Source organism: Talpa europaea (assembly GCF_964194135.1).
Source record: "Talpa europaea genome assembly, chromosome: 4".
Lineage (NCBI taxonomy): Eukaryota > Metazoa > Chordata > Mammalia > Eulipotyphla > Talpidae > Talpa > Talpa europaea.
In genome coordinates, this window is record NC_140070.1 from 116,787,610 (window position 1) to 116,801,456 (window position 13,847).

The following is a 13,847-nucleotide window of genomic DNA, read 5'->3' on the forward strand; positions in this document are numbered from 1 at the left end:
CTCTGGTAAATCCTCTCACCCTCCCGCACATCTGTCCTATATCCTAGTTCTTATGTAAATAAATAAATCTTTAAAATAAAAAAAAAAGAAAAATTCTGATACGTAAAATCTGGTTTGGTGTTAGGTACAATATGGACACCAAGAGAAAGAATAGCAAATTGTCATTCAGTAACTGTCCCCACTTAGGCTGAGTCTTTAGGAACTTAGATTTAAACTGAAATTATGATGTTTATTAGAACAGTTTTCTACATTCTCATTTTTATTTAAAAAAAAGTTATACCAAGTGGTGCATTTGAGTAATTAATGGATTTAAATTTTATATTTTCACATTTATTTAGCTTATTAGTGAAAGGAAATAACACTTCCTACCAAATAAAATTACAACTGAATGAGGGGGAAAGCTGCAGTGAAATGCTATTATCATTTGGAACTGGACTCGAAAATTTTCAGTCCACAGTGACTTTTGGAGGGTATATATGAGTTGACTGTTTACAGAAAGGAATTTTCCTCATCACCACTTAAACTGTAAGGATCCTAATCTGCAGTATCTTATCCATGACTTTGAAGCCTTCTTTACCATGCTATAAGTGGTTTCTGATCACCAGGAAAAAAAATGGCTCTGAAGATGCTATAATTCAGATAATTACTCAAAGTAATATGAAACTCAAAGAGTTAAAAATATCAATATGAAATGTAGCTGGATACCAGAGAAAAGAAAAGAGCTGAAAGCCTGAAAATGATTTTTTAAAATAAACAAGCCTGAAGATTTACAGTTTTATAAATAAATAGTAATGAATTCAACAATAATTTGTTTAAAACACTCAGATTTAGCAACTTTTTTTTCTGAGTTAGCTTAAAATAATCTTTGGTAACTATAGACACAGTTGATGATTTGCTCTTCAATTAATTATATGATCTTGGGCAAGTAATTTAACTCCTCTGAGCCTCAACTTAACCACCAGGAGCAAAATGCAGGGACTGAATTAAGTCACTATTTCCCAAATTTCTGTCATTCATACACCCTCTTAAGATACCTATAACATCTGAGAACCATGTGAAACATCTAATTAACACAATTAAATAATAATTTTCTAAATAATCTGACCTTATCCCAATACTAGTCATGAAACTACAAGTTTGATAAGATCATTATCTTTTCCTATATACTCATTAAAATAATATGTAAGTATTAAAATATGAAAACCTAATCCTTGTACCACCTATTATGACCTCAATGCTACAACACTGAAGCAGACATCAGACTTCATGATTAAACCTAACAAATAATGAGAGCTAAAACTTTTACCCTCTTTCACTGCTGACATTTTCACTCGCTGATTGTGTACCTGCCTTTTGTGTGATTTATGGTATCTCGCCATTAAATACTTAAGATAAACCTTAAAATTACACACAATAGGGGAAATATAATTCATATTAGTTCTTATAAATCTTACAGGGAAGAATATGTCAACCAAGAAAAAAATCTCGTAAGGCAGGTGAATTTCTACCTGAATTCTCAATTGCTTTATGTCGTTTATTTGGAAGGGCCACAGATACATCCTCATAATCAGGGTCAGTTTCTTTGATTGTTCGCTTGACTCCAGACATGGTGACATTTGTTTTTCACTGTGAAACAACAAGAAATTAATTAATAATAGTGCTTGACACTAGTAATTATAAATTCATGTGTACACATGTATAAAGGGAATAATATTACAAAATACTGTAAGTAGTGTAAATATGCACACACCCCTTTTAAAACCAAAGTACTAACTTCAAATGTTTATTAGAAAAAATCATCATCATCACCACCACCACCGCCGCCACCTGTTAAAAAACATGGCTTTCCCTGTCAAAAGAAAATCCTTTAACAGGGCAACAGCACATTGTTCATACGTCTGAAAAGGAGTCAGGCTTTTTCAGAAAAGACTGTCTAGGGCCTCCCCGGTGGCGCAGCAGTTGAGCGCTGGGTTGCGAAGCTGCCCGCAGCCTCTGCAGCACCGGTTCGATCCCCGGCCACCGGACAAGGGTCCCACATGGCACGCAGACCTCTTCTGCCTCCCGCTGCTCCCCTCAGCAGCAGACTTTGCCTGTCTGCCTGTTCTGCTCTCTCCTCTGTTGCTGGTGAATTCTCTCACCCTCCCGCACTTCTGACTGTACCTAGTGCTTGTATAAATAAATAAATAAAATCTTTAAAAAAAAAAAAAGAAAAGACTGTCTAAGGAAAGAAACCAGACTTTAATGAAAACATAGTAAGTCTACATAGTGTAGAATTGGAATTGGAATTCACAATGTATCAAGTATATTACAAAATATAAGCAAATTAGTTCCAGTCTCAATAAATACTTATGCAAATCTCTCTGGTACTCAGATAGTATATTACCACATTAATAAGTACTCAATAAATATCACAACTGATCATTTATTATTATTCATAATAGACAAAGTGTACAGACTTTATTAATATTAAACAAATTTGCAACAGGTAAACAAGTCCTAGTTATGAATGTCTGACTAAAGCAATCCCAGAAATCCGTTAGATCTGCACTGCTCCACCTGTGGCTATTTAAAGTTAGCTAAAATCAAATAAAAGATCCTTTTCTTCATATTTCAATCTTTCACATTTCAGAGCTAGCTGTATTTCAAGTACTTAACAGCCATCAGTGGTAGCAGCTACTATATTGGACAGCACAGTACTCTTCCAAAAAATGCCTCACTGAGCACCTGTTAATTTCTTGTGAGGCAATTCAGAAAACACTGTTCATACCAGCAGTTCCTGAAATATAATTTGAGTCACATAGTATATTTAAAATTTTACATTTTTAAAAAGGAAAAAGTGGTTGAAATTCATTTTCATAATATATTTAATTACTGTAACCAAAATATTATCATTCATCAATATAAATAAATTAGCAGTCAGTTCATATCCTTATCTTTGTACAGTCACTGAAATCTAGTGGGTATTTTATATCTACAGCATATCTTAATTTGGAATACCAACATTTCAAAAACTCAATCACCAAGAGGGCATACTGATACACAGGTATGAAAAACACTGGCCAGGGTATTTACATGCATTCATGTATGACACAGACGAGACTAGAAGTACTCCCTGATTTCCAAACCTCCGCTATCACTGACAGATTATTTATCTACCTAAAGGTAGGTAGTTGAAGTTTTAAAATTAATGAAAATGTAAACTCAAAGTATTTTTTATCAAAGTTAAAACAGGAAGAATTTAAAAGACTATTGGTTCTTAGTTTACTTCTTTCACATCTCCAAGACTTATTTGACTCAACTGGGAGAGAGACTCATCATGTAAGGACATATGTAAATCCTAGATCTGAAAGAACATTTTTCCTATAATTGCTATTTTGTACAATATTCCTAAGCTTAAAAAATTTTTAAAAGAAGCTAAGCATTTATAAGCATTCTTAATCAAAATTAAGCTATGTATTGTTTGTTTATAATCGTTTATCTGCCATGATTTTGGAGAGACTCTAAATTCAAATACTATTTTCTGTTTTTAAAGCTTATGAAAGGTGGGCCTCCCAGGTGGTGCAGCGGTTGAGCGCTGGGTTGCGAAGCTGCCCTCAGCCTCTGCAGCGCTAGTTTGATCCCCGGCTGCTCCCCGGCCACCAGAGGAGGGTCCCACACGGCGCGCAGACCTCTCCTGCCGCCCGCTGCTCCCCTCAGCAGTGTACTTCGGTCCTGCTGCCTGCTCTGCTCCCTGCTCTGGCTCTGGTGAATTCTCTCACCCTCCCGCGCTTCTGACTGTACCCAGTGCTTGTATAAATAAATAAATAAATCTTTAAAAAAAAAAATAAAGCTTATGAAAGGTAAGGTCTTGTTCTTTTAACCTCCATTTGGTCTGCAATTAGTTTTAGACAACTTAAGAAATTCTTGGGCAGTTATATAAAGAACACATTCTTAAAAATCAACGAACCTCAATCTTCCTTTAATGCAGCAGGGGGGAAAAACTACCTCCTATTATCAGATAAAATTAGAATCAGAGGTACATACATTCTTTTGACTGCACCCAGATGCATTCCTATACCCTCTGTTCCTGCCCACACCTGTCCTCTATAGTTTTCCAAGAGTCTTAGGGGATTATGAGTAAGTTCCTTCCCCCAAAATGTTGACGATGCTAGTAGGGAACAGCATTTTATTTCACTCTTACTTATGGGATGAAGCAAAACTCTCTTCTGACTTTGGCTCTATAACTGAAGAAACAGAATGGGAAAAAAAGGAATCTGCTGTACATTGGGATGTGGGGGTAATGGAAGAAACCATCAATGAGGTAACTTATGCTGCCAAGAAAATTCTTATTTCATGCTTTTTGGTCACCTTTGGACTAAAGATTTGAGATTCAGATAAACATAGGAAGATGTAGGTGTATTGAGCATTTTATTTTTTTATTTCTTTTTCAAAGATTTATTTTTATTTATTTATGCATACAAGACCTGGGTGTGTAGGCCAGAGATGCAGGGGTAAGCGGATTCACCAGAGACAGAGTGGGGAGCAGAACAGGCAAATCTACTGAAATACACTGCTGAGAACAGCAAGGGAAATAAGAGAGGTCTGTGGTGCCATATGGGTTAGCTCCCTGGCCGGGAATCAAACTCATGCCACAGTGGCTGGCAATAGCTTGTTAGTGCCGAGACTCTAACCCCTGCGCCACCAGGGAGGTCCTGTATTGAGCATTTTAAAATAATTCACATTTGTTTATGTCTACTAAGAACAACTCTAAAGTACACCCATGGAACATTTAAGCATATGCTAGCTAAGGCTAAGCACATCTGCTGAGGCATACTCTCATCATGATGTAATAAACAAGTATATGGAATGTGTAACAAAGACCCATGGTATAATGTTAAGTTTTGGATTCTTCTTATCTGTGATTTATGAAAGAGATATATGAGTTGTCATTAAGTCCTGTCATATCAAACTTTTAAACAGAATGTCCTACTAATTCACTTCATATTTTGAATTAGATGAAATTGAAAATACTGAGGTAATAATATAAACTATTTTTAAAAGTCTGTTACTTATTACAAAAAAGTAAATGCTGTTGATTTAAATTTAGAAATCACATGTTTTGTCACATATCATGTAAGAAAGCAAAACCTGCTTTGTTCAAATAACAAGTCGTGTTCTTGACAATGTTAAAAACCAAAATTCAAAATCTTTTAATGCTTTAAACATTGAAATGAACCACAAAAGAAAAATAATTTAAAAAAGAAATTACTTAATTAAAAACCCAAAAATTAAGTAATACAGTCACAAGAAATTCTTGGTAAAAGGTCTGAGTGCACAAAGAAGATTCAGAATCCTGTTTTGCAAATACCACATCTTACAAAATGTGGACAATTGCTGGGGAATAAGTAAAATCTGACAAGTAAGGCACTCGAACAATCTGCCATGTACTATTTGAGGTATCTTCTCAATATAAAATTCCATGACCCTCACAGCATTTAAATTTCATTAGAACCACTGCATTCTGTGCTCTCATTCAAGACAATTTTGCCCATCTAATTTTACAGGGCAGATGAAGAGGACAGCACATTATTTTCCATTTGCTTCCATATAGATAGATGTTCCTAAGATGTCAATTCTTTTGCCCTGTCCTTTCTATATCTTGCTTTCAAACAAAACTAAGTTCCCTTTTGTAAATGGGATAACCAGTGTTCCTTTATTAAATATCTGGATGACAGAATCCATTCTCCTGTTAGCCAAAGAAACATTTCAAAAACTTCTACAGAAAACAAAACAGGAAAATAGATAAACAAAGTGTGGTACACCCACTGAACTCCTGATCCAAGCAACAGGGATGAGTCTCAAAAAGTACACATACTAATGATTCTATTTATAGAAGGTCTAGAACAGGTAAGTTAATCTTTGGTGAAGAAATATGAATAGTGGTTGGGGAGGCTGGTGGTGGGGACTGACTGGGAAGGGAAATAAAGGATCTTTTTGAGATAATACATTGGGTATATGCAATTATGAAAACTCACCCAACTTATTACCTTTGTATTTCACTGTATTTAAACTATTACTTCAATTTACAAAAGGATTGCACAAATCTATCTGACCATGTAATCTCCTGCATGAAATCTTCCAACTGTTTTCCATAACACAATAAAATCCCATTCCTTAAAATGACATACAAGTCTTAGGTGAATTAGGTCCCACCTCCCTCTCCATCCTCAATAATTAAGACCCAGATATACTGCTTTTCTTTCTGTTCCTCAAATACACCTCAATCTTTCCTTAGAGTTTATGGACTTACAAATCCCTATGCATGGAATGCCTCCCCTCAGATAGCTTTATCAGATCCCAGCTCAAATATCACTTTATCAGAGAAAGACTTCCTTGATCACCCTATTCAACATAGCTATCCCCAACTTCCCTCTTCAAAGTTCCTGGAAGCTATCAATAAATGACTGCTAAATGAATGAATGAATGACTACAATATAAGCCAAAATATCCAAAGTGAATATGACAATTAGTTTACAACATTTTTTCCAAAATACTTAAAAATCTATGTTTATTTTGCTATATTCAAAGGCACTATAGCTAAATGTATAAAATAAAGAGATATGCAGTTACTATACACAGATACAAATAAACAGCAAGCATAACATTAACAGACATAATAAGGCAAAAAAACATTTTTTAAAAAAAACATTTAACATATAAAGATTGTTACTGTTAAAAGACACATTATTTAAAAAAGACACATTATAAAGTTGGAAACTAGACATCAAAATATACAAAATACAAAACAAACTAGAAATACAAAAATTTAAGAAAATAGCATGTAAGAGAATTTGAACACATCTCTGAAAAATTTAAGACCTAGAAGACAACAGATAAAAGTACAGATGCAATTAAGAAGCCACATTTAACAGATACATAAACTCTGAACCCAACAGAGAATCCATTTGAGATATATATAAAAAACTCATTTCTAAATTGTAATAGGATAAGAAATTTTTGCAAAATGTGGAAATGTTATACTCATATTCCAATCTTAATAAAATGAAATATGAAACAAAAATTCATTTTGATATGGAAAGTATGATACTCTTTCTAAACAATTCAAAATAACAAACTACTTAAAAATTAACAATAATTGAACATAATATCTAAACCTATGAAGATGTGGCAAAAGGTATCCCTAGAGAAAAATGACAGACCAGTTTTCATCTGTGAATACAGATACAAATCAAATCTGACAGGGTATTAAAATAGTGCAACAGAAGTAGAAAGTTTTACTGCCAGCAATAAAAAAAGCACTGAGGAGATCCAGAAGTAAGGTGATTCACACTGTATATTTATACATTTAATACTGGACCTTTAGGAATATATTGGTGCAACTGATTTTCAGTAATCCATTTCATAAATTAATTTTTTAAATTAAAAATAGGCTCCCCAAAGATCACTCAGTATGTACTCTATGAATATATATTCATTTTAATATTATACTGAAAAACATTATTAGGCATAAAGAAATCCTATCAAAAGAATTTTTAAAATATCAGCCAATTAAAATTTTCCCCTCTATTTGAAGAGTACTCATATATTCCTCCCACTGATAAAGATAACTGAAAATACACTCAGCTAATTTTCTCCCCAAATTATGTTTCCTTTTTAATAGTACAAGCAATTTAAAGTAACCTATTATAAGAAAGACTTAGCTCAAAGGAAATCTAAAAGGGGAAATAGAAGGTTCTGGTCTATTTTCATTGAAGTTGGTATTAACAAAACTATTCTAAGTCAGCTGTTATACACAAACCATTTAAATAGGCTCTCATTTGCTGGTCAATCACTTTTTCTTCAAGTCCTCTGTTATGTTTCAATTTAAAAAAATTACAATTTTACACTGAACCAGAATGGTGGAAGCTAACAGAAGCTATTCATTGGCATCACGCTTTATGCCAAAATGACCTGTAAAGAACAGATCTAGATAGAAAAGCTGAACTCATAAAAATGTTTCATTAACTATTATATATTCTAAGTCAAACATACCTACTTCCCATACAAACAAAACTACTTAAGTAAAATTGCTTAAGACTACACAAGTTGGTATTCTGTAAAATCAGCCCCAGGAACCATTCAGGCCAAAAAATACCTACTTTCCTCTTGTAAGTAAAATTGCTTAAGATTATACAGTTTCTATATAAGGTCAGTCCTAGGATCCATTCAAGGCAGTACTCTGTCTCCAATCTTGCAAAGTAACATGAAAATAAGTTTAGGATAAAAACAGCTATCCTGAATTATCCACGCCACAGCTTTTCTATCCTGTAGTGTAACAACTGCCTAAAGCAGACTTTAGGCAAGTTTCCCCTTCTTTTACCCTAACACTTCAATGTACTTTTTTCTGGACAGAGTGTTATATGCTATTTAGAGGTTTGGAGATATTTAAAATAAATTCTTCCTAAGTGGCAGAAGAGGTGCCATATAACTTCCAGTGACTTCCTTGGAGCCACTTTCAGACAAAGACCACTACAATTGTCTAAAACCAAACCTGATTCATATGAGTCTTCTTGTTTCTGCTGTTGAAGCCATAAAATTTCTCTTTCCAAGAGAAGCAAAAAGGAAACAAAACGTCTACAAATCCAGACTGGAAAGGAAAAGAGAGGTATATTGGACCAGATCACAATTTTGCCAAACTCTGGAACAGTCAGGGAAAATATATACATTGAGGCAAAATCTTGTACAATTTACTAAAAGGGCACTTTTAAACTGACATTAAATCCTATGGCCTAACTTTCCTTTCCATCTTGGGCTGAGTGTCTAGAAAAGAAGTAAGCACCTTTGAACATAAAACATTTTTAAAAAGGAAATTGTTTTATTTAGAGCAGCATGATCTAATCTAGAAAATATACCAATTTACAAAAATTTACCCAATGATGAAAATTTTCTGGAATCAGCTATAGTGACGGTTGTACAACTTTGTGAATATACTTTAAAAAACACAATTTTATACTTGAAAAGAATGAATTCTACAGTATGTGATTTACAGCTCAACAAAGCTGTTACAAGAAGTCTCAATGATAAATCCAATCTATAGCAATCTTAAGCAAATCTATTTAAACATTATCCTCCCCCAAGTATGTGTACATAGCATGCTTTGTGTATACTTGCGGAGTGGGGCAATTAGCAGGGAAACCAGTTAGAAAGACCAGTTAGTGGATGAGGAGGGCATTAGTCGTTAATAATTAAATTTAATTTAATTATAACATTAAATATTTCAGACATGCAAAAATGTATAAAATGATCAGTGAGGAGAATATAAGGAGATTCAAAAGTATTGGTAATTTTCTATTTCTTAAGATGGGCAGTAACAAAGTAGGTATTTGTTGCTTTATTATTCTTTAAATATTACTTATGTGTGTTCTTTATTATATACCATGTATTTTACAACTTAGAAAATGTAAAAATAATTACAACATATTCATACTATGGAATAAATAATTTCTGCTATAATGTGTGCATCTTAAAATCACCATGCCGTGTAAAATTGCATAATAAAAGCCATAAGGCTTCTACAGGAAATGGGACTGGGGGACAACTTGAAATTTTCACCAGTGACATTTAAAAAAGGGAATCTAATAAAAAATGGTAGCAGAGTTGTTACACATGTGAAGTGATTAAGAATTACACAAATGCTACTTTCTCTTGAAAAAGACCAAGTTTGCCTGTGGAAGTGGCACTGAAATGTTAGTTTGTGAGTTACTGTCAAGTTTCAGAAGGAAGGCAGGCAATCTGAAATCAAGAGAAGCTGTGGAAGGGTGTAGCTCATATCACAGCAGTAAATCGAGGTAGCGAGAAGATGTCTGAGGTTTATGACTAGGTGGCTTGTGTATTCTTTCTGTGGTTCAGTTCAGCAGGGTAGAGTTTTCAGTATTTCACTAGTATTTCTTGCAGGAGAAATCACCCACGAGCAAATGTGAAACTCACATTATACTCAAATAGATCCCTAATTTATCAATCAGATTGGGACACATTTGTGTTTTCTTATAGCAGAACAGATTACATTACTGTAAGACTGTAATGCAGTCACGAAAGAGGATGTGTTGATATATTTAAGGAGGAAAAAAAGAACGTGTTAATATAGAGACACCTCTAAAATAAAATGTATAAAGAAACAAACAAAAACAACCCAGAGTTAAGAACATGAGTCTTTTGTAAATTAAAGGAGAGAAAAGAGACCAAAGGAATGTTCTCAGTTGTTTGTGTAGGCCTCCTTGGAAGAAATGATTAAAACCAATTAACACTTCTGGGTTGAGATGTTATCATTCATTTTATTCCTTACAATAATGTTTGAATTTTCTAATCACATACATTTATTATTTTAGGGAGGAAAATGCCAAAATGACTAATCTGGGAGATGGTTTATAGGTGTCTTTCTGTTTTTTTCCTCTTTATGTTAAAAAGAACAGAACTACAGAGAATGTGGAATAACTGAAATTTTCATACTCAATATAATATGGCACAACCACTTTCAAAAACAGATTAGCAGTTTTTTAAAAAGTTAAATATACCTTACTATTAATCCAGTCATCCCACCCCCTAGGTATTTACTCAAGAAAAAAGGATATTTATAAAAAACTTGTACACAAATGTTCACAGCAACTTTATTTGTACTAGGCAACACCAAGAAATAACCCAAATGTCCATTAACAGGTGACTGGATAAAGTTGTAATATAGCCATATGATATTAATAAAAAGGAATAAAATGATACATGCAACAATTAAAGTTAATCTCAAAATGATGCCAAATGAAAGAAACCAACTTAAGAAAAATGTATATACTACAATGATTCCATTAACATAAGAGGCAAACTAGTCTATAGTGACAGAAAGCTGATCAGTGGTGGTGGGGGGGGAACACAACAATTGAGAGGCAGGAAGGGATTATGAAAGGACATAAGAAAATCTGAAAGTATGATGGATATGTTTACTATCTTGATTGTGGTGATGGTTTCAGAGGGTATCAATGTCAAAACTTGTACTCCTGGCACATATCTAAGAGAATTGAAAACATATGTCCATGTAAAAACTCGCATGCATATGTTTAAAACAGCATTATTCATAAATTCAGAAAAGTAGAAACAAGGCAAATATCTATTAATTGATGACAAAATGTGGTATAATCATGTAAATGAATAATTATTAAGTAATAAAAGGGAATGAAGTACTGATATACACAACAATGTGGATGAATTTTATATTTTGCTAAGTAAACAAGTCAGATATTAAAGCCTCATATTATATGATTCTATTCACAGAAAATGTCCAAAAATCCATTGGGAAAGTGGTCTCCAGGAGATGAGAGAGGGAAGGGAGCTGGCATTGACTATTGAAGGTATGGGGCTTCTTTATCAAACGTTGCAAACATGGAATCAGACAGTAGTGACAGTTGTACAGCCCTGTGAATATACTAAAAACCAATGAATTATATATACACTCTTAAATAGTGAATTTTACATTATATGACTATATCTCAATAAAAAGCATACATATATACCCTCAAATAAAGTAACTTTAAAAAAACAAAACAGATAATGACCAATGCATCCACAGCTTTCTTTATTACCATATAGCAAGTGTCCCGCACAAACACCCCCACAGCTCACTCTTCAGACAAGCAGAGTAAACAATCTTCGGCGAGGAGAACTAGTTCTTCTATGGCTCCTTGTCTGCGGTCATCAGAGTTCACATGCCTGAACATCTCACAACTACCTTCCAATGGTTCTCATTTTACCTCTACCTTCTCTCTACTTACTGAAATGCTTGCTATTTATCCTTCAAGAATCAAATTATATTCTGACTCATCCATTAAGTACACTCCAACCTTCAAAAACTCCCACAGAGCAGATGATGTAGAAACAATCTGCCTCATAACTCTTGTTTTTTACGAGGGAAAAGCAAATCAACCTTCACCCTCCATTGGAAAGTAGTGCAGCAAACTTAATGAAAGGAGGCAGGGTTAAAAGCAGAGAGATGCAGGCCAACTTGAGAAACTGGCAGTGAAGGCTCAAATGAAAATCTGTGGTTCAATGAAAAAAAGAAAACATTTCTAAAATTTCTAAGGAAGTACACTCAAGACTGGATGATGACATCACATGTGGGCTGAACTACAGTATAAATATTAATTCTATGCTTCCTATATGCTTTATAAATGTGAAGTAGTCTATAGCAAATTATATAATCACCCAAATGGATGCATTCATCCAATGAATGAAGGCATTTTAATATGAGGTGATATATGTAGAAAATCCTAGAGTCCGCTAAACAAATGCTAGAATGAATGAATTCAGCAAACTAACAGTATAGAAAGTAAATAGACAAAAATCGCTACCATTTCCATACAAACAATAAACAATCTGAAAAGGAAATGGCAAAAACAATTCCACTTATAATAGCATCAGAAAGAATAAAATACATAGGGATTAACTTAGACCAAGAGAAGTGAATGTTCTACACAATGAAAACTACAAAATATTGGTGAAAGAAATTAAATACATAAATAAAACGCATCTATGTTTATGGACTGTAAAAGCTAGTATTATTAAAAGGTCAATATATCACAAAGCCATCGAAACATTCAATGCAGTTCCTGTCAAAACCCAATGAAACTTTTAGAAAAAAACATTTAGGAAAAAACCCCTACTATAAATCATATAAAATCTCAAGGAACCCTAAATAACCAAAACAACCCTGAAAAAGAACAACTAAACTGGAGGACTCATACTTCCTGATTTCAAAACTTACTTCAGAGCTACAGTAATCAAAACAATATGGAACTGTCATAAAGACAATGTATTCACCAAAAAGCTAGAATAGAGTCCAGAAATAAATCACAGCATAGAGTTAAATGATTTTTGACAAGGATGCCAAGACCATTCAATAATGAAAGGAGAGTGTTCACCAAATGGTGCTAAAAAAATTAGATGCTGACACGCAAAAGATTAAAGTTGGACTCTTACTAACAACCACGAACAAAAATTAACTAAAAATGAATCAAAGACCTAAATGTAAGACCTAAAATAATAAAACTCTTAAAAGAAAACTTATAACAAAAAGAGTCACAACATTGGATTTGGCAATGATCTATTAAATATGATACCAAAGGCACAGATGATCAAAAAAATAGACAAAACGGACCTGATGAAAACTTTTAAATTTTGTGCATCAAAAGACATGCTCCACAGAGTAAAAAGGCATACTCAGAATGGAGAAAATATTTGCAAATCATGTATCTGCTGAAGGATAATATCTAGAATAGAGAGAACTCCTAAATTCAACAAAAGCCAAACAACTCAATTAAATGGGCAAAGGATCTGAATAGACATTTCTTCAAAGATGATATACAAAGATGATATAAGCACATGAAAAAATACTCAACATCACCAATATTAGGAAAGGACAAATCAAAACTGCTACGAGTTATCAATTTTACACCCATTAGGAAGTCTACTATTCCCCAAACAGAAAACAAGTGCTGCTGCAGCAGAGAAACTGAAACCAGTGTGTACTGTTGGTGGGGATGTAAAATGGTGCAGTTGTTAGGGAAAAGTGTATCAGTTTCTCAAAAAATTATAAATGGAATTACTATATGGCCCAGCAATTCTATTTCTGGGTACATACCCCAAAGAAATGCAAGGATTCAAAAAGATATTTGAATTAGCTTTATTCATGTCAGAAGATGAATGCAACCCAAGTGTTCATTGACAGATGAATGAATAAACAAAATGTGACATATACCTATGTGCAACAACTATTCAGCCTTTAAAAGGAAGGAAATTTTGACACATGCCACAACATGGATGAACCT

The 13,847-nt window shown here is 33.6% G+C and overlaps 1 protein-coding gene across 2 annotated transcripts in view; it reads right to left on the reverse strand.

Moving 5' to 3' along the window:
• The window catches only part of YEATS2 (YEATS domain containing 2), a gene marked incomplete at both ends in the record, with an annotated part of 70,811 nt that extends 69,203 nt beyond the window's left edge, over positions 1–1,608 (reverse strand). For both annotated transcript variants that reach the window (XM_084232216.1, XM_084232215.1), the window contains one exon: positions 1,509–1,608. In XM_084232216.1, coding sequence (XP_084088342.1) covers positions 1,509–1,608 — 100 coding nt within the window. The remainder of the gene's footprint in view (positions 1–1,508) is intronic.
• Positions 1,609–13,847: the final 12,239 nt, after the last annotated feature.